This window comes from Marmota marmota, unplaced genomic scaffold, assembly GCF_001458135.2.
Source record: "Marmota marmota marmota unplaced genomic scaffold, marMar, whole genome shotgun sequence".
NCBI classification, from domain to species: domain Eukaryota; kingdom Metazoa; phylum Chordata; class Mammalia; order Rodentia; family Sciuridae; genus Marmota; species Marmota marmota.
In genome coordinates, this window is record NW_026000196.1 from 1,200,669 (window position 1) to 1,223,344 (window position 22,676).

The following is a 22,676-nucleotide window of genomic DNA, read 5'->3' on the forward strand; positions in this document are numbered from 1 at the left end:
GAACTTGTTGATTTCTCTAATGTATGCGTTATAAATTATCCTCTCACTACTGCATTAGTTATGTCTCATAAATTTAAATATATTTTATTTTTTATCTTTATTCAGTTCAATGCACTTATTTCCCCGAAGGCTTCTTTTTTGCCCTCTGAATTATTTAGAAGTGTGTTGTTTCATTTCCAAGTATTTGAAGATTTTCCTGGTATGTTCTGTTATTGACTTCCAGGTTAATTTCATTATGGTAAGTAAAAGAACTCACTCTAAATGATTTTAAATTTGTTAAGGCTTGTTTTCTGGCCCAGGATATAGTCTATCTCAAAATTTGTTTTGAGGGCACTTGATAAGAATTCATGCCTACTAGTGGTTCTATAAATGTTGATTAGATTCTGTTGGTTGATAGTGCTGCTTTCCTCTATATCCATGCTGATTTTCTATTTATGCTATCAATTATTGAGGCAGGGATTCTGAAGCCTCCAGCTGTAACTCTGGATTTATTTACTTCTCTTTTCCATTCTCTCAGTTTTTCCTTCACCTATCTTATAACTCTGCTGTTTGGTACCTGCATGGTTTAGGATTGCTTCTTTATGATCCTGCAGCTCAGTTAATTTTCTTTGTTTTGAAGTCTAATTTATCTGATGCTGATATAGTTACAACTTCTGCTCCTTTGTGATTAATATTTATTATTAAGTATGTTTTTTATCCTTTTACCATCTGCCCGTATCATTATATTTTCCATGAATTTCTTATAGACAGAATATAGATGGATCATGTTTTAAAATATACTCTGTCAATCTCTTTTAATTGGTGTATTTTGACCATTATTATTTATTGTAATATTATATATTAAGAACTAGATATGTCATTTTTATATTTGCTTTCTGTTTGTTCTTTTTTTCTGTTTTCTTCTGCATTCTAGTGAGTTACCTGAACATTTTTTAGAATTCCATTGTGATTTATTTAGAATTTTTTCAAGTGTATCTCAATTTTTAGTTGTATGAATGCCATTATGTATACATAACTTATTATAGTCTATTAGCAATCATTTTAACAGTTCAGGTGAAGCATAAAGATTTATCTCCCTTTACCCTCTCTTGCTTATAATTGTCTTAGATATTTCTTCTACACGCATTTGAAAGCACATCACAGGATTACAATTTTTGCTTTGACCATCAAATATTGGTAGTATTATTTATTTGATCTGTCTAATTAAACATTTAATATTTAATTATGATGTGTCTCTGTGTTGGTATCTTTGGGTTTATCCTGTTTCAGTTTCTCTCCGCATCTTCAATCTTTGATGTCTTTTGATAAATTGGGAACGTGTTCGGCCATTATTTTTTCGATTGCTTTTTTTAATCTCATTCTCTTTCTCCTTCCTCAACGCTGCTGACATGAATGTGAGATCTTTTATTATAGTCCCACAGATTCCTGAGGCTTTATTAATTTTTACTCTAGTTTATTTTTCTCTTGCACAGAATGGGTAATTTTTGTTGTTCCATCTTCTAATTTATTGATTCTTTCCTCTGTCCCCTGAGCCCATACCCTAAAGCTTTTTTTTTTTTTTTTTTTGGTTTTCAGTTCTAAGATTTGTATTTGATGTTTTATTTCTTCTATATCTTTTCTGAAACTTCCTATTTTTCATTTGTTTTAAGCATGTTCATGATTATTTATTGAAACGTTTTATAATTACTACTTTAAAATCTTTGACAGTTAATTCTAATATTTCTGTTACCTCAGTGTGGGCATTCTATTGATTATTGTTTTTCCTACCTAGTTTGAAATATTTTTTTCTTTTCTTTTCTATTTGTTCTTTTTTAGTTATGTATGACACTATAATGTATTTTGACATATTATACATACATAGAGCACAACTTCCCATTCTTGTGGCTGTACATGATGTAGAGTTACACTGGTTGTGTATTCATATATGAACATGGGAAATTTACGTCTAATTCATTCTATTGTCTTTCCTATTCCTATCCTTCCTTCCTTCCCTTTATTCCCTTTGTCTAATCCAATGAATTTCTTCCCTCTTCCCCATTTTCTGGTGTTAGCATCCACATATCAGAGAAAACATTCTGCCTTTGGTTTTTTGGGACTGACTTTTCATGTAGCATGATATTCTCCAGTTCCATCCATTTACAGGCAAATGCCTGAATTTCATTCTTCTTTATGGTTGAGTAATATTCCATTGTGTATATACATCACACTTTCTTTATCCGTTCATCTTTGGCACCTAGGTTGGTTCTATAGCTTAGCTATTGTAAATTGAGCTGCTCTAAACATTGATGTGGCCGTGTCACTATAGAGTTTGAAATCCTTCTGGTTTTTGATACTATGAATAATTTTCAATTGAATCCTGGATGTTTTTACTTTATGTTATGAGCTCCTGGATCTTATTTAACTTTCTGTTTTAATTCTCTTTTTTTGACTGTTCTTGCAGGGGAAGGCAGAGGAGTTACCACCTTGTTACTACAGGTAAAGGTAGAAGTCCAGGTTCCCCACTTGGCCTCCATGACATTCAGGGTGAGGGGCTTCTCATCACTGCTGGAAGAGGAGTGAGTGATAGACTGTGGGTGAAGAGGTCCCCTTCCCAGATGGCAGGTGGAAGGTTCCAGCGTTTCACTTAGCTCTCTCTGTTGCCTTCCCGGCAGTGAGTTCAGAGCCCTCCTTTACAGCCTGGCAAGGGTGGAATTTCAGATTTCCCACTCAGCCATGGCCACCAGGGATGGGATGGGTGTGCCGAATTTCTTTGATGAAAAGTAGTTTTCATCTGAAGTTTCCTATCTTGTGGACCATCCCCATTCCTGGTCCTTTGACTAGAAAGAGCAGACTTCCTTTTTCTTTTTCTTTTAAATTTTTTTTTCTAATTAGTTACACATGACAGCAGAATGCATTTTGACACATTATACATAAATGGAGTCTAGCTTCTCAGTTGTCTGGTTGTACATGACGTAGAGTTACACAGGTCATGTAGCCACATAGGGTGAAAGTGTCTGATTCATTCTACTATCCTTCCTACCCCTATGCCCTCTTCACTCCCTCCACTCACCTCTGTCTAGTTCAGTCCAAAATACCTCTATTAACCCCTGCCCTTATTGTGAATTAGTATCTGCATATCAGAGAAAACATTCAGCCTTTGGTTCTTTGGGATTGGCTTATTTAACTTAGCATGATATTTTTCAGTTCCACCCATTTCCATACTGGCAAATGCCATAATTTTATTCTTCTTTAAGGCCAAGTAATATTCCATTATGTATATATATCATATTTTCTTTATTCATTCATCTGTTGAACGGCACCTAGGTTGGCTTTATAGTTTAGCTATTGTGAATTGAGCTGCTATAAACATTGATGTCTGTGTCACTGTAGTATGTTGATTTTAAGTCCTTTGGTATAAACCTAGGAGAGGGATGACTGGGTCAAATCGTGATTCCATTCCAAGTTTTCTGAAGATTCTCCATATTGCTTTCCACAGTGATTGCACCAATTTACAGTCCAACCAGCAATGTATGAGTGTACATTTCCCCCCCCCCCACATCCCTGCTAAAATTTATTGTTGCTTGTATTCTTGATGATTGCCATTCTGATGGTACTGAGATGAAATCTCAGTGTAGTTTTGCATTTTACTAATTACTAGAGATGTTGAACATTTTTTCATGTATTTGTTAATCAGTTGTATTTCTTCTTCTGGGAAGTGTCTGTTCAGTTCCTTTGCCCGTTTGTTGATTGGGTTGTTTGTTTTTTTGGTGTTAAGTTTTTATTTTTTTAGTTGTAGATGGACACATTACCTTTATTTTATTTATTTTTATGTGGTGCTGAGGATCAAACCCAGTGCCTCACACATACCAGGCAAGGGCTCTACCACTGAGCCCCAACCCCAGCCCCTGGTGTTAAGTTTTTTGAATTGAAAGATCAGACTTGTGTTGTGGCTTTTCCCCCCCAACATCTGTACCTGCTGGAAATTTCAGGTTGCCAGCTGCAATTCTGAGATGTATGAGACAAAAAGAATTCTCAGGGAACTCACCTTCTTGTCATTTCTTGGGCCAAAATTTCTATTTGGTCTAAGTTCTTTTCTCTATCTTTCAAAATCTTCCTGCGCTTGTTTTATATGAAATTTCCAGAATTTTTCATTGTACTTAGTGGGAGAATTAGGAAAAATCAGGCCTGCTTCATTTTCCTAGAGTGGAATGGCAATGTATTTTTGTACATTGATCTTATATACTACTTCTCGTTCTTAAGAGCATAATATTTTATTCGTATATTTTGTTTTGTTTTCCACATAGATGATAATATCATCTATGAATAATGATTTTTTTTGCTTTTTTTCTCCTTTTTAAGTCCTTTTTGTTGTTGTTGTTGTTTGTTTTAAAGTTTAAGTTAACATACTGAAAAAAAAAACTTAGTTTTTTTGGTGTAGAGTTCTATGAGTCTTAATGTATGTTTATATGAAGTCACCACCACAACCAGGACTGTAAATTGGTGCAGTCACTGTGGAAGGTTTCCACAGATGTGTGTTTCATGAAGTCACCACCACAACCAGGACACAGAAGAGTTCTATACGCCCCTTTTGTAGTAGAGTCTTTACTCCACCCTGAGTTATTGGCAACCACTGATTTCCTCTCTGACCTTACAGTCCTACCATTTCCAGAATGGCATATACAGTGAATCCAAACACTATCTAATCTTTCCAAGTATTTTTTTTCTTTAGTTTGTTAAAGTGGTAGATTATTTGATTATTTATTTTTCCAAGGATAAAACATTCTTTTGATCCCTGGATGCAGTTGACTACTGTTTGATGATTTTTATTTTTTTGTGTGTGATTGTTCTGTAATTGTGTTTCCTACACTGGTTTCAAGATTGGGCCAACCTCATGCTGGTAACAGAATTTCTTTACTCATCTCTTTCACTGGTCTTGAGGTCTTCTCCTCATCAGGTCTCTAAATTTTTCTGGTCTTAAAAAATGTGAGATGTGTGCTTACACTTTGGAATGGTTTATCTTTTTAGGGTTCGCTTGTTTGTTCTAGAGTTTGAACCTGGGGTACTCTACCACAAAGCCATGTATTCAGTGCTTTTTATTTTTTATTTCAAGACAGAATCATATTAAGTTGCTGAGACTGGCCTTGAACTCACAATCCTCCTGTCTCATCCTCCTCAGTTGCTGGAATTACAGGCATGCACCACCATGCTTGGCAGGAAATTATTTATGTTTTGAATGATTTGTAGAACTTTCTGTTTACAACTATCTGGTACTAATGTTTTCCTTGTGGGAAGACAAAACCACTCAGTTTCTTTAATTTGTATAGGCATAGAAAGGTTTCCAGAATTTTTTTTTTAAATTGATGATGATAACGTCTATTTTCCTCAGAGTTTTCTTATTTTATCTAATTGCTTAAATATATTCTATAAAGTGGTTTATAATGTCTTCTTATCATTTTTAAAATCTTAACTGCATCTGTAATTGTGTTTACTTTTTATACCTTATATTATTTCTGTTTTCTTTTTATCCTGAATAATCTTAAACATCAGCATTTAAAAACTTCTCTACAGAACAAGTTATGTATGTATAAACACACACACACACACACACACACACACACACACATTTTTGGTACTGGGAATTGAACTCAGAGGCACTTCATCATTAAGCCACATCTCCAGACCATTTTATTTTATACTTTTTATTGTTTTGAGACAGGGTCTTACAAAATTGCTGAGATTGGCCTTGAACTTGCAATCCTCTTGCTTTAGTCTCCCGAGCCACTGGGATTACAGATGTGTGCCACTGCAACCAACTCCAAGTTTTAATTTTGTCAATTCCCCATTATATGTTCATTTTTATTTAATAAATTTTGTTTTGTTCTTTTATTATTTTCTCTATTTTCTTCGATGATTATCTCATTAGTTATTTTCAACTCCTCCTCCTCATTCTTCTTTTGGTGCTCGGGATTGAACCCTGGATCTTGAGCATGCTAGGCAAGTGTTCTACCACTGAGCTATATCTCTAACCCACTTCTCTTCTTTATTAATATATTAAGAGTTTAACTTTTCCTATAAGTACTGCTTTATCTTAGCTGCATTTCACAGATTTAGTATATAGATTTTCATTATCATTCAGTACTAAATGCTTTTAAATTTCTAACATGATCTCTTCTTTGACCCAGGAGTTATTTGGAAGCATATTTTATTTCTACATTTTCAGGTATATGAGTTATCTTTAAAATCACCTTTTTATTTTGAGATAACTATAGATCAATAAGAAGTTCCAAATACAGACAGGCCCATATACACTTTGCTTAGTTTTACCTCATGGGCATATCTACAGGGCAATATCAAAACCATAAACTTGATATTACTACAATGTACCTATAGTTCTGTGCTGTTTATCAGGTGCATGCTCCACCTGGACCAAGACACAGAAGTGCACCATCCCCACAAGGTCTCCTCCTGCTCTCCCTGCACAGGCACAGCCAACCTCCACCCACCATCCCTAGTCCCTACAAGATGGTCTGTTATCTATCTCTCCAGTTAACTTTTTCAATGCTTTAGAGTAAATTATGTTTTGTCAGAAAAATGTGGCGTGTGTCACTACAGTTCTTTGTAATTGTTCAGAATTGTTTGATGACACTGTTTATGATTATTTTTTAAGTATTTTTTTTTCTTTTTTTGGGTACCGGGGATTGAACTCAGGGTCCCTCGACCACTGATCCACATCCCAGCCCGTTTTGTATTTTATTAGAGACAGGGTCTCACTGAGTTGCTTAGCATCTCGCTAAATTGCTGAAGCTGGCTTTGAACTCATGATCCTCCTGCCTCAGCCTCCCAAGCCACTGGGGTTACAGGAATGCGCCACTGTGCTCAGCTTTATAAGTATTTTGTTTATGTTTGAAAAAACATTATATTCTGCTCTTATACTTACTGACTTTTGTCCATTGGATCTATCAATTTCTTGTAGGAGCGAGTTAAAATATCTCATGCTCCATTTTCTTTTTAGTTATGTCATTGCTTCATGAAGCCACATTATAAGGTGTAGCAGATTTAGAATTGTTGTATATCCTTCATGATTTAAAGCAGTTATTATACAGTCACATAATCATTATGCATTTTTTTGTTTAATCTACTTTGTCAATAAAGCACACCACCATTTTGAATAGCATCTGTTAGATCCACTCATATCTTTTTATTTTTTAAAATATTGTTTTAGTTGTTGATATGATTTATTTTATTTATTTATATGTGGTGCTGAGAATCGAACCCAATGCCTCACACATGCCAGGCAACCACTGAGCCCCAGCCCTAGCCCCCATATCTTCTACTTTTTATTCTTTCATTCTCAATCACACATACATATACATTATTTTTAATTATTTCAAATAATTAGTTATTAATTTAACATACTGTTTGGCTTTCTGTTGTGAAGTGACTAAGTTATTTGTTCCCATTTGAAGGCCACCTTTCATTTCTCTCTGGCTGCAGGTATGTCTTGGTGTTTTGAAGTTTTACTAGGAACTTTCTAAGTAAGCTTTACTTCATATTTATCTTACTTAGGATTTGGTGAATTTTAGGATTGATTTATATTTCTAGGACTGGAAAATTCTCAGAAATTGTACATGATATATGTCTCTTCCTCATTATTTCTATTACCTTTCTGGAATTCTGATTAGATGTTAGGCTTTGTCTCTCTAACGTGTTTCTTAACCTCTCTTTCCTATTTCTCATCTGTTTGTGTTGCCATCTGGGTTTTTTTCCCCCCAGATCTCCATTCTAATTCTTGTATCTTCAGTCTTATCTAATCCTTTCTTCAATCTATTTACTTCTGGATATTAATAATTCTATTTTAAAATGTCTTGGTTCTTTTTCCAGGTCTGCTGGGAAAACTTTGTAGCTTCTCCTACAATTTTGCAATTGCTTCTTTCAAATATTATTTGAATTTTGTATTTTGCATCTGCTCTGAAGTTTCAATCTCTGCAGGTCTGATTTTGGTATGTGTGACTCCTTGTGGTTCTGTCCCCCATGGTGCCTGTTTCAATGTGGGTTGCTTTTTCTCTGATAACTCACACGTCCTGTCACTGCCTCTGTGGGAATCTTATTGACCCAAGTCAAAGCTGGCTCTTCCACAGGAGATTCAGTACGCCTCTGCCAGGTAGTAGGGGCACCACCAGCCTGGAGCCATTTCAGCTGAATTCTTGTCTAGATGTTTTTTAAGATTTCCATGTGGTATGAATTAGGGTTGCCCACTCTTGTGAGAGCCAGCTGGTAATTATTAATTCTCAGGGGAGGGGGTTCCCCTTTCTATTCAGGACCATTGCCAGACTGATAATTTTCATTCATTTCCTGAGGGGTGGCATGCCTTTATTTCCAGTTCACACTTAAAATGAGGATATAGTCCTGTGGGGCTTCCTCTTTGTGCAAAACATCCTATTCAACTTTTCAACTTCCCATCTTAGGAAGGAGCTGAGACTTCTCTTCTGCTCCTGTTGAGTCTGTGGGAGACAGAATTCAAATTCAGCCAGGTCATCAATCATCTCAGAGCATTAGTCTGCTTTTGAGCTTTGCATTTTTGTTCCCCCTCAGGAAAGATGTGGTACAGCCTTTTATATATTTATTTTGGGGCCTCTCCATTTTCCTTACTCATGTGCTATTTCATTAATAGAGTTTTGTCCACATCCAACACAGGTACTTGTTTTTAGCAGAAGGATCAATGTAATTAGCGTCATATGACCAGAAAGAAGATCTCCTGTTACAGCTCCCCTATCAGAGTGGTCTGCATCCCACTGTGTTTCCTGCTACAGTGTGATGATGAACATCTTTGCACAAACAACTTGGTGAATTTTTCCCAGTTATTTCTCACAATAAATGTTTAGAATATAAAATGAGACAGAGTTGAGAAATATTTGGGGGATAGGTTGGCACTGCTTGTAGACCAATTGGATTGTTTGTATTCTTGGTATCATTCATTTACTCTTCCAAATGTTCCACTGGACCTAACATGATTAAAAACCCCACTGAAAGGTATTTCTATTAAATAAATAAAAACACAGGCACATTTTTGGAGAAAAAGAGCCTATATGTTTTAAGTAATATTATCTAGAATTGTTTTTAAATTTAAGAGAGTGTCTCCAAAATTATTAAGAGGAATAACTAAAAAAACAAACAGATAACACAATCCTATAATTGTTTGAATAAAATAGTCTATAAAAACAACCAGGAAGAAGAACAATGAGAATCGGATCCTATCAGATATTAAAACAACTGTAGACAGCCATTGATATTTTAAGGCTTCCTTGGCCTATTTGGTGGAGAGAGTCCATGGTTTGCTCAGGAGGCAGCTATTGTCTGGGACCATCACTACCGAGGTGCTGACACCTACATTGATCCTGAAGGGATAAAAGGAGCCAGGACAGGTTACCACACAGGACAGATCACACAAGGATCCACCATAGGAAGTGTGACTGGGAACAAGGGAGGCTTGGGTCAATCTGGGTAGTGTCAGAGGAGAAAGGACCTTGAATGACATGCCAGGACATTTGGGTTTGGTTTTGAATTCTTTGGAAATGGACCCATCAGGGATTTAACTAAGCAATCTGCCGGTTTCCTTTCCATTTTTATAAAATCATATTGGCAGCAGGGTTCAGAAGGATTTAAAGGAGAAAAGACTGGAGACAGGGACATTAGGAATGGATGGATGAACAGTCCATTTTTAATGGTTTTATTAAGACACAACTCACATATCATACAATTCAACCACTTAAAAATGTAATATAAAATGGTTTTAGTATATTTCCATAGTTCCACAACTATCAATTTTAGAATTTTAGAACATTTTCATCACCTCCGAAAGAAACCTGGTACCCTGTAGCAGTCACTCCCTAAGCCCCACATTTACCCACTTTCTGTTTCTGTATATCCCCTGCTCTGCACGTCTCATATAGTTGGGGTCATGCAATACATGGTCTTCTGTAACTGGCACCTTTCACTTAGTGTAACTTTAATATAAATTACCATAACTGTGTGGTCACACGGATTACTATTTCACTCCTTCTGGTTGCTGAATGGCGTTCCACTGTATGAAATAACACATCGTATCTTCCCTTTATCAGTTAATGGGCATTTGAGTTTGTTTCTACTTTTTGACAGTCATGAACATTTTGAACATTTTAATGTAAGTTTTCATGTGGATGTATGTTTCAGCTATGAGTACATGGTTGTTCTCGTCTGTCTTCCCTATGCCGGTGGGTCTGGAGTAGGTGTGATCATAGCCATCCTACTTGATGTGAAGTGGAATCTCACTGTGGTTTTAATTTCCATTTCTTTGATGACTCATGATGTTGTTTTATTTTTTCATGTTCCTCCAGGCTTCTTGTACATCTTCTTGGGAGAAATGTCTACAGTTAAATCTTTTGTCAATTAAAAAAATTGAGCTAAAAAATCAGATTTCTATGAGTTTATCAGAATGAACCCAACTACTATGTATAACTATAAAGTGCCAATAAAAAATCAGACTACTGGCATTTTACTATTGATTTTTAGAGTTCTTTATATATTCTAGATATGCAAACCCATTTTCAGATATATGATTTATGAATATTTCTTTCAATAGTGTAGGTTGTTTTTTCACTTTTCTTATGCTGTTGTTTGCAGTGCAAAAGTTTTAAATTTTGATGAATCCCATTTATCTATTTGTTATTTTGTCACTCATGCTTTTATTACTATATGGAAGGTGGCTTTCTATAACCCAAGGTCATGATGATTTACTGTATTTTCTTCTAAAATTTTAGCTCTTACCTATCAGTATATGACCCCCTGTAAGTTAGTTTTTATGTATAGTGTGAGAAAGAAAGGAGTCTAACTTCATCCCTTTTTAAAAAATGATTTTTTAAACTTTATTTGTTTATATTTTTTATGTGGTGCTGAGGATTGAACCCAGTGTCTCACACGTGCTAGGAAAGCACTCTCCCACTGAGCCACAACCCCAGCCCTTCAGCTTCATCCTTTTGCATGTGAATACCTGATTGTCTCTGCATCAGTTATTGAAAATTAATCTTTGAAACATGTTTGGATCCCCTGGTTCAGTGTCATAGTCCAATAAAGAAAGACTATCTTGAACAGTGGCTCAGGCAATGAGACTGGATGTGCTGGGGAAGTTTGGGAGGTGGGATTATAAGAATTTGGGGACTGTGATCTTGCAGTGGGTGAGAAGCAGGAGGACTTGAGTCCTAGGTTCTGGTCCCTGCCTTGTCCCTCATACCAGAGGGTACATGGCTTTATCATCCCACATGATCACGTGGCCATTTCAGAACCTATCTGCTTGTTTGTGCTCATGATTTGAAGATCAAAGCCTATTACTGCACGAGCAGTTCAACCACAGGAAATAAGCCTCACTCAGGAAAGTTGAATTATGTTCTGTGGTCCTTTCAGATTAGAGCAGATATAGTATCTCAGTTCAAAGAGAAAACGGAAAGGTTTGTATCAGAGAGAAACGTAGTCATCAAACTCCAGAAGAATCCAGCTTCTGTCTGTAATGACAGCCAGGGGTCCATGTAAAAGAGGAGCGCTCTTAACAGGGATCTTCTAATTCTTGGGGAGAAGTTTAAGATCCAGAATTATCTTGTGTGTAGGACACGATGCCCCGGAATTCTTCATCTTCTTTCTGGATTCATTCCCTGTTTCATGGGGATTGTGGGTTTTCCATTTCTTGGGGTAAGCCATTCAGCCCTGAGAGCTATATGATTAATCCTGACTTCGGGAAAAATACTTTGAAGAGCTCTCTGGACAGTTGACCCCAAACCCCACTCCGTCGCCATTGGGACTGGTAAATGTGGACTGCGACCAGGTAATGATGGGGTACGTGACCCACAGAACAGCTGCCCAGGGCCGCAGTCTCCGAGGGGAATAAGAGAAATGTGTTCAGAAGTGACTTTGCCAGCCCCCCTGACCTCAGTCACATTCCCAGCTTGGAGAGAAGCCCCACCTTAGGAGCAAGAACAGAAGAGCTCTGTTCCGTGAGCTGGGGAGGGAGTCCTAGTGTGCAGACGTTCACGGGCTCCACAGAGATGCCTTTGATGAGAAACCACTCCACCCAGGACAGACTTGCCCGAGAGTGACCAGGCTCCCCTGGGAGCCAAGGAAAGTTTTTTTTTTTTTCTTGTGAATGATCCTCTGTCATGTGACCATTTCAGAGTGAACCGTAGCCCTGTGGCCCTTTAAACATCAGTTATATTCAAAAGCATAGAGCTGGATGTGGTTATAAAGATTGTTTAATGTACCCCCTCATCTTACAAAACAGGAAACTAAGACCAACCACTGTAAGCTTCAAAGTAAGTCATGAGGGATTCAATGGTGCTGGTCTCATGACTCTCTCTTTCATCCCACTGTTAATTTCTGGTGAAGAAATCATTAAGCTTGATATTTTAAGAATGAACAATACCCTGAGATGGTACCAAAGCATAGATAAGTACCTGACCTCTTGTTGGTGCCCTGGAAATAGAAAGAAGGACCAAACCCTTGTGCATTGTCTCTATGTCATGGACACTTAGGAATCATGTGGTATTTCATGTTTGATAGAAAATTGCTCCTTAGCTCTCTCATCCTGTGCCATGCTAGCACATTTCCATTCTTCCCTGTGGTAGTCATCTAGTGAGCCAGTCCACACAACTGCATGTCTGTGTGATGCATGTCAATTTCACACAACTGTCCAAGAGCTTGACAGAGCAGACTAGCTAGACCCAACTTACTGGAGCACCCAGCTAGTTCAGAGACTGGCTCCATGACAGAGTGAAAGGACCAGCTGCTGCATGATCTCTGTCAGAGACCGCTTTGGTGAGAGGATGCATGTCTGGGGAAGGAGCAGGGCTCCTCTATGCAGCCTGTGTGCACACAAGAGCGCCCCTGCTCTGCACGTGGGACGAAGCCGCTGCTCCTGGTCACCAGGGCAAGAAGAGGCCAATGGAATATGGGGCCCCATGGTGAGTCCAGTTGACTCAGTTTCTTTTGGGCAAGGCCTTCTTCAGTCAACATTAAAACCCCCCAAAGAAAGACTTCCTCCTCTGAACGTGGAATTAAACTTTTCCACTTTACTTTGGGGGAAGATGGGTGGGGGGAGGGGCTCTTTTTCCTACGATTCTCTTGACATCAATTAGTTTTTATCCATCAAGCAATTTTTAAATTATGTTTTGGACATGGGACTCTGTAATGAGGAAAAGAAAGAAATTTAACAATAAATAATATTATGTCTACAAATGAGACAATGGAAACAAATGTAAAATTCATACATGCTCACTGTAGAAAACATGGGAAATACAGAAAGGTGTTTTTAAAAAGCAGCCATAATCTCATCACCCAAACACACTCTTGCTAATTCAAGAGAGCAGGATCCTGTGTTTCTTGCATACTGCCATATCCTTAGTAGTAGGAATCATGCTTAGTACGTAGTAAGTACTTAATAAATATTTGTTGACTGAATCTTGCTTAGAATTTAGTAAGTGATTAATAAACATTTGCTAGTACTTTGGTGCATTTATTTCCAGTCTTTTTAAATCTCTATTTTACATGATTATAGTAGACCCCATTAATAACATATCTTTTTTAACTTACCATGATAACACAGATATGCTGATGCCATAAAAGTTCTTTATAAATACCATTCTTAAAGATACTTAGTATATCTATCTTGTATGAACCTCATTTACTTATCTACTTTTATATTACTAAATATTTTGTGGAAATATACATTTCAAAAGTACTTTGTGAAATGAATTGAATTCTGCCAACGTGTATAAGAAATTAGAATAAATAAATAATTTCATTTTAAAAAAAGTACTTTGTGAATAAGGCTTGCCTTTAGAGAAGTAGATCAATTGGCTGCTATACTAGGCCCAGCCATGTTCAGTGGAACCTAAAAAGTTCCTGAAATCACATTCTATTATTTAGTTCCAGAGTCTCACACTGGAGTGCATGAGGAAATAATGCCAGAGGGAAGTCTTGAAATTAGAATCAGGACATGACCTCATCAGACTCTTGTAATTAAAGAATAGCTTTGGAATATCTTGTATGAAGAAATTAACTCAAAGAAGTAGCTATTATGTTAAATTCTGGAAATACAGAGTCTTGAGAATTCAGTTCAATTAAAGCATTTTCTTATATGTAATCCCAGTTTTCTCTCCTTTTCAACAATTCCCTGGTTTAATATTCAGTTTAAAGATGTGATTTTTGTTCAGGTTAATACAGCGCCATCTGGTGCTAAAATGAAAAATGAGCATGTAGGAGTAGGCTAGGATGACTTCTCTGATTTCAGATGCTGACTTCTATAAGAGATGTAAGGGAATTGATATGTGGTTTCTTGCAGGATTCCCTGGTGTCAGAACTGGGGAAAAGCTTTAGCTGACTTCTAACTCCAGATTGCTACAGCGTACGCTTGATTAACTCAACCATCTATTAGAAATTCCTATCAAAATTCAAAAGGAATATACAAATAGGGAGAAATGCTTATCAGAAAAGGAAACGATATAAAGGGGCCACATTCTGAAATTTTCTGTATGACCTAGTGCAGGTGAGACTGGACTTAAGGAAGGCTCATCTACCACACAGGAAGGGAAAGCATGGGAAAGGAGTGAGGCGGATGTTGGCAGACCCCAATACCTACCAGCTCACAGTGGCAGGAGGTGGAGGTGAGGATGGGTTATGGGTCACTTAGGGAGAGGTGAAAGTGGATCTTCCCTCTGCTTTGGAAACCGCACCAGATGTTGGCAACTGCACTCACTTGGCACATGAAATTCAGGCCTGTTATGCCTGCCTTCCAAGAAAGGGGTCCGGTAAGTTAGAAAGTGAAGTCATGTACCCCCAACAGACTTCCCACTGGACCACTAAATATCAGAAAGCATTTGAGCCATCGACTGTTTCCAAGCCCAATAATTAATCCCTGAAGATTCTAAATTCAGCCAATCATTCAAATGTGACAACCACAGAAAAACATTCTCAGACATGCAACTATTCGGAGAGATTTCCATCCATGTAGCTTTCCCCAAAGAAAACACATCCAGCATTTAAGGATTGTGGCAGCAAGTAATGAAACAAATATAACTCAAAAATTAGGTTGACTTTGTACCTAGTAAAGATATATTAGAATAACCACACCATGAAGAGAAGAAAATTAATACCACTGCCCTCAGTATCAATCTTTATCCATATTACTCTCTGTTCCTAAAATCCTGGGAGGAGGAGAGGGAAGAGAGTGACATTGTCTCAGGTTCTCATCTTGCAGAAGGAAAAGTGATGTTTTCTATTTTGTTATTGACCACAGTACAGAAACAAGTCCCATAATGTCATTTAGTATATTACTTAATCACTTATTAGTACAAGATTATTAGTATAGAAAGAAAGAAGTGAAGAAAATTTGTTCAATTTGATAAGGTGAAAAAAGAATATGAGAAACAGCAAATTTAATCTAATTACATTTAAAAAAAAAAAAATTGATACTGGGGTTTGAACTCCGAGGTGCTTTACCACTGAGATACATCCCCAGCCCATTTTTAGTTTTCTTTCTGAGACAGGGTCTCAGTAATTTGCTTAGGGCCTTGCTAAATTGCTAAGACTGGCCTCCCGCCTTGGCCTCCCATGTTGCTGGGATTACAAATGAGCACCACCGTGCCAGGCTAGGAACATTGATTTTTTTTATTAAAGTTTTAAATTAAATCTTTCCTTATATATAATTAGAGACATGATAAATTATAATATAATGGTGTATTAAGAATTGTAATGCATAAATAAATAAATAAAATTTAAACAATAGATTAAATCCTTGCAGATATAAATCAGCAATATAGTAAAATCATAATACTCATAAGTATACTTGTACATTCAATATTTAAAAGTCTATTTCTATAGCAGTTAGCAGGTATTTTGTGAATGCCTATTATTAAATCTCAGAATGATCTAACATACTCCTCATCATTTCTAATACATAGATCCCAGTCACCTTGTTCATGTAACTCTCTAGTTCTTTTCTTCATTGCAATTATCATTTTCTGCAATTATCTTTCACCTTCAGTTGTTTCCTTGTTTACTGTCTGTCTTCCTTTGCTAAAATGCCATTTCTCTAAGGTCAGTGTTCTTGTCTCTCTTGTTCATGGCCAGGCTTTTCCTTCCTGTGTAGTAGATGGCAGGCAAATGAGCCTTCCTTCAGCTCTCTGAACATCTCCCACGTCTAACAAAGAAGTTGTCACCTAATGGGTGACAAATTTACTCAATATTCATTGCATTAATTAAATATTTTTGTAATATCTATTCATTCAATATCACCTGTTAAATGGATAAGTGCATTTCTATGAATGGAAGGATGACAGTAATCCTGAATCCCTGCCATTGTATTGCCTGTAATTTAGTAAGGGAGACAGACCACCCAACCAGTACCTCCATGATTAGTATTGAAACCCTATTTTGCTAATCAACCTTTTAAATTTTAACCTGCTGAATAAAAGACAGGTATTGTTTTGCAGGAATCTTCCACAACTTCCTCTAAAGAAAAGCCTGGAAAAGTAGAAGCACAAAGTAGTAACTTCCTGTTTCCTAAAGCCTGCCACCAAAGGACACGAAGCAACTCCACCAGTAAGTGTCTCATCAAAACATCTTCAGGAACAGGGCCAAGTGCTTTTGAATATCAGGAATATCAATGATGAGGGGAGGTTTGGGATGGGTGGATCTCTTCTGATCCAGTGGGACCAAACCAAGATGGCAGACTGCTTGCCTCTCTGAGAGCATTCTTTTTGGCTTGTGCAGGTCCTGGCTAGCTAGAGGGCTCCGCATTGGCTTTTTGAGTTTTCTGTGGTAAACTCGTCTTCTAGCTAGGCTCCTACTGCCATGCTGAGAAGATTTGGCCTGGAGGATAAGAGAAAAAGGGTTACTCTTGTTCTGATTTCTGACATTTCCTTAATCCTGAGTAAGCCACTCTGTCTCCCAGGGCTTCTGTCACCCCATCTGTAACATGATGGGGGTTGAGGCTTGAAGACTTCATGATTCTTCATTGCTGCAAATAGACTAGCATTTATATAAAAGTCAGGAAAATGTGAAGAATGCATGAAAGTTTGAAGAATTAAAATCACATCAAATTATAATATTAGAAATAATCTATACTGACATTTTCAATTATTTCTCAGTTATTCCTATATATGCCTATAGGAAAATTAGGCACATGCATCTATATCTATATCTCATGTGATTGGGAAATCTGTTGTAAACACTATTTTTAGTAGACGTATGTCATTTCATTGTATGAAATGCACAATCTACTCTTACTAGATATTTAAGTTATTCTCAGTGTTTTGCTAACATACATTGCTGAGTTTGTAAGTGAAATTTTGTTTGAAGTTGTAATATCTTAAAGGAAATACAGTGTGCCACCATATTCGTAGATAGAAATTCTTTGAAAAAATGTTACATCTGCACTGAAATATGTAGAATTTTTTCTTGTTATTATTCCCTAAAAAGTATTGACATAGCATTTACATTGTATTATGAATAATCTAGAGATGATTTAAAGTATACAGAAAGATTGTGCAGGTTATATGGGAGATACTACCCTATTTTATGCAAAGGATAGAAACACATTAATAGATTTTGGTATCCATGGGGATTCTGGGACCAATCCATATGGATTTAGAATAACTATAAACGAAATAGTGGACTGGTGTATGGTGGTTAAGGGCTCACATCTGAGAAACAATGCACTTGAATTTGAATGCTGCTCCTAGAACTAAGTATTGATATGACTTTGGACAAGTCCTTTAAAATCTCTGAACCTCTTGCTATGGCTTGAATACAAGGTTTCCTGAAGAGCTTGTGTGTGAGACAATGAAGAAGTGTTCAGAGGTGAAATTAGACTATGAAAGCTGCAATCTAATCAGTGGGTTAATACATTTGATGGACTAATAATTTGAATGGACTACAGCACTAAGTGTTAATTGTAGACAGGTGGGGTCCCCACTTGCAGCCCGGTTGGCGCAGATGGAAGGTGGTCCCCGCATGCCGCCTAGTCGTCACAGACGGAAGGCAGCGCAGAACGCAGAGGCCTTACTTGTGGGTCACCAAACCAAGCTCTGAACACAGCACAAGAAATGTCAAAATAGAGCCTGGGAACCCGCTGCAGACAGGTGGAGTTGAGCACCACGGAGATCTAGCAGCGTAGAGATGCAGGCTTACAGATCCTCTAAGATTAGAGCGCGCCAGACTACGACCCACGTCACTGCAGGGCACCAGACCGAGGACCACACTCGGGACACAGTGGACGAACAGCCTAGCCCCCTCCACCTCACCAGACACCCGGGCGCGGAATCGGGTGGTCACCATCTTGGAAAATCTACCACATCAGCTTTTGGTGGATGTAGCAGACAGCGAGATTGGCACTAGAACGGGCGTGTGAGTCCCAGCCCCCGCACCCAGCTGTGATAACTCAAAACCTTTCACACCAGCTCTCGGTGGGCGTGAATAGCAGAGCCGAGTGAAACTAAAAAGGTGCCTGATCTCCAACTCCCACTCCCCAGCTGTGATAACCCAAAACCTTTCTCGCCAGCTCTCTCTCTGGGTGTGGCTATCAGAAGGAATACAGACAGAACAGGTTGCTGGTTTCCAACTGCCCCTCTCCACAGCTGTGATGACCTGGTGACTACCCAACACAGAGGTAGTGCTCGGTTGATCAGGAGTGCAGGGCAGCCAGGGCGACGCATGCCCAGAGTGAACCCAGGGCTTCAGAGAAGAGTCCCAGTAATTGGGGCCTGATGGGCAGGAGAAGTGAGGGAGATAGAGACCAGGAGCAACCCAAAGAGACTGGGATTGGAGAGGCATCCAGCAGGGGAGGGAGAGCGGCCTCACAGGATTGCTTCCCCCACCCTGAGGGTAGTGACTCAACCTGGAATGCACAACGCCACCTACAGGAAGAGAAGAAAATAGAATTCTAAGAGTATTTTTTTTTCCTTCTTTCCTTTTTTCTTTTTATCTTTCTCTTCTCTCTTTTCCTCTCTTTTTTCATTCCTTTTTCTCTATCTTTTCACCTCTCTTTTTCCTTCTTTTCTTTTTACTTTTCTCCCTCCTTCTCTTCCTCTCCCAACCTCCCAAGTGTTACTATTTCTACTACATATAAATTACTAAATGCAAATAGGTAATTCTTTCTATGCTTCTAATTGTCCTCTCATGCACTTAGTCACCCTAAAGTACCTCCTGTCTATGTCCTGTTAATGACCCCCTTCATTAGAGTTCTCCTCCAAAGTAGCTGATATATTAACCCCCATATCCCACATCTTTCCCCCTAAACATAAAGTCCTACACCTTACCCTCAGTTCTCTATATGCCACCAGAATCTGTATGCCTTTGATGAAGCTAATGAATATATTTTAAACTATAATTAAATCCAACATCTCTAGACATTGTCTCCCATCACAAAGGAGAGATCTCGAAACTATAAAAGAGCAATACTAATTTATAGGAAAAAAAATAATAACAAAACAGTCACACACAGCTGGAAAGAAATGTGAGAAATATTAAAAAACAAGGAAAGAAAGAGCCACAAACAAAGCAGGACAACTAAAAAATAGAGGAGATGATAATTTCAGCAGAAAAAACATCAGATAAAGATTTCAAGATATACATGGTCAGATGATCTGGAGTCTTAGGAGGACTTTAGACAGCAAATGCATACAATGAAAGATCACTTTGACAATGAATTACATAAACAAATCCAAGAAGCAAAAGATCAACTCTACAGGGAGATAGAGGTTATAAAAAAACAAAACAAAACAAACAAACAAAAAAAACAGAAATCCTGGAAATGAAGGAAATAATAAACCAAATTAAAAACTCAAATGAGAGTATCACCAGCAGAGTAGAACACTTAAAAGTCAGAACACCAGAGAACGAAGACAAAGTACATCATCTAGAAAAGATCGTAGACAGCTTAGAAAGGATGATAAGAAACCACGAGCAGAACATCCGAGAAATATGGGATAATATAAATAGACCAAATTTAAGAGTTATTGGGATAGAGGAAGGTATAGAGGTCCAAACCAAAGGAATGAGCAATCCCTTCAATGAAATAATTTTAGAAAATTCTCCAGACATGAAGAATGAAACGGAAATCCAAATCCTAGAAGCCTACAGGATGCCGAATGTACAAAACCACAAGAGACCCACACCAAGACACATTATAATGAAAACACCTAACATACAGAACAAGGAGAGAATTTTAAAATCCACAAGAGAAAAGAAGCAGATTACATTTAGGGGTAAACCAATTAGGTTAACGGTAGATTTTTCAACACAGACTCTGAAAGCTAGAAGATGCTGGAACAACGTATTTCAAACACTGAAAGATAATGGGTTCCAACCAAGAATCTTGTATCCAGCAAAATTAAGCTTCAGGTTTGAAGATGAAATAAAAACCTTCCATGATAAACAAAAATTAAATGAATTTGCAGCTAGAAAACCAGCGTTTCAAAGCATCATTGGCAAAACATTACATGAAGAGGAAATGAAAAATAACAAAGAAAATCAATAGTGGGAGGTAGTACAATGAAAAAGAGGAAAAACAAATCAAGTTAAATAATAAAAATAAACAAACATGGCTGAAAGTATAAACCATATCTCAATAGTAACCCTAAATGTTAATGGCTTAAACTCACCAATCAAAAGACACAGGCTAGCAGATGGGATTAAAAAAAAAGATCCAACAATATGCTGCCTACAGGAGACTTATCTGATAAGAAAAGACATACACAGACTGAAGGTGAAAGGTTGGGGAAAATCCTACCACTCACATGGACCTTGGAAGCAAGCAGGGTTGTCCATACTCATATCAGATAAAATAGACTTCAAGCCAAAGTTAATCAAAAGGGATAAAGAAGGACACTAAATACTGCTAAAGGGAACCATTCACCAACAAGACATAACAATCATTAATATATATGCCCTAAACAATGGTGCAGCTATGTTCATCAATCAAACTCTTCTCAAGTTCAAGAGACAAATAGACCACAACACAATAATCATGGGGATTTTAATACACCTCTCTCACCACTGGAAAGATCTTCCAAACAAAAGTTGAATAAAGAAACTATAGAACTCAATAACACAATTAATAACCTAGACTTAATTGACATATATAGAATATATCAACCAACATCAAGTGGATACACTTTTTTCTCAGCAGCACATGGATCCTTCTCAAAAATAGCCCATATATTATGTCACAGGGCAACTCTTATCAAATACAAAGGAGTAGAAATACTACCATGCATTTTATCCAATCATAATGGAATGAAATTGGAAATCAATGATAAAATAAGGAAGAAAAATTCCTACATCACATGGAGAATGAACAATATGCGACTGAATGAACAATGGGTTATTAAAGACATCAAAGAGGAAATTAAAAAATTCTTAGAGGTAAATGAAAACACAGACACAACATATTGAAATCTCTGAGACACTATGAAAGCAGTACCAAGAGGAAAGTTCATTGCATGGAGTTCATTCCTTAAAAGAAGAAAAAGCCAACAAATAAATGGCCTCACCCTACATCTTAAAGCTCTAGAAAAAGAGAACAAATCAACAGCAAATGCAGTAGAAGGCAAGAAATAATTAAAATCAGAGCTGAATTCAATGAAATTGAAACAAAAGAAACAATTAACAAAACTAAAAGTTGGTTCTTTGAAAAAAATAAATAAGATTGACAGACCTTTAGCCATGCTAATGAAGAGAAGAAGAGAGAGAACCCAAATTACTAGCATTCGGGATAAAAAAGGCAATATCACAACAGACACTACAGAAATACAGAAGATAATTAGAAATTATTTTGAAACCTTATACTCCAATAAAATAGAAGATAGTGAAGGCATTGATAAATTCCTTAAGTCATATGATCTGCCTAGATTGAGTCAGGATGATACACACAACTTAAACAGACCAATATCAAGTGAGGAAATAGAATAAGCCATCAAAAGATTACCAACCAAGAAAAGCCCAGGACCAGATAGATATACAGCTCAGTTTTACAAGACCTTTAAAGAAGAACTAATACCAATGCTCTTCAATCTATTTCAGGAAATAGAAAAAAAGGGAGTACTTCCAAATTTATTCTATGAGGCCAATATCACCCTGATTCCAAAACTAGACAAAGATACTTTAAAGAAAGAAAACTTCAGACCAATATCTCTAATGAATATAGAAAAATCCTCAATAAAATCCTGGCAAATCGGATACAAAAAGATATCAAAAAGATTGTGCACCATGATCAAGTGGGATTCATCCCCAGGATGCAAGGTTGGTTCAATATATGGAATTCAATAAATGTAATTCATCACATCAATAGACTTAAAGATAAGAACCATATGATCATCTTGATAGATGCAGAAAAAGCATTTGACAAAGTATAGCACCCCTTTATGTTCAAAACACTAGAAAAACTAGGGATAACAGGAACTTACCTCAACATTGTAAAAGCTATCTATGCTAAGCCTCAGGCCAGCATCATTCTAAAAGGAGAAAAACTGAAGGCATTCCCTCTAAAATCTGGAACAAGACAGGGATGCCCTCCCTCACCACTTCTATTCAACATATTTCTTGAAACACTGGCCAGAGCAATTAGACCGACAAAAGAAATTAAAGGCATAAATATAGGAAAAGAAGAACTTAAATTA

The 22,676-nt window shown here is 37.2% G+C and overlaps 1 protein-coding gene across 3 annotated transcripts in view; it reads left to right on the forward strand.

Moving 5' to 3' along the window:
• Il16 (interleukin 16) overlaps positions 1 to 22,676 on the forward strand; it is a 120,977-nt gene that overhangs the window by 45,262 nt on the left and 53,039 nt on the right. For all 3 annotated transcript variants that reach the window (XR_007342805.1, XM_015493007.2, XM_015493008.2), the window contains exon 3: positions 16,491 to 16,599. Coding sequence is in view for 2 of the 3 variants with exons in the window: in XM_015493007.2 (XP_015348493.2) it covers positions 16,491 to 16,599 (109 nt within the window). In the remaining variant the exon portion in view is untranslated. The remainder of the gene's footprint in view (positions 1 to 16,490; positions 16,600 to 22,676) is intronic.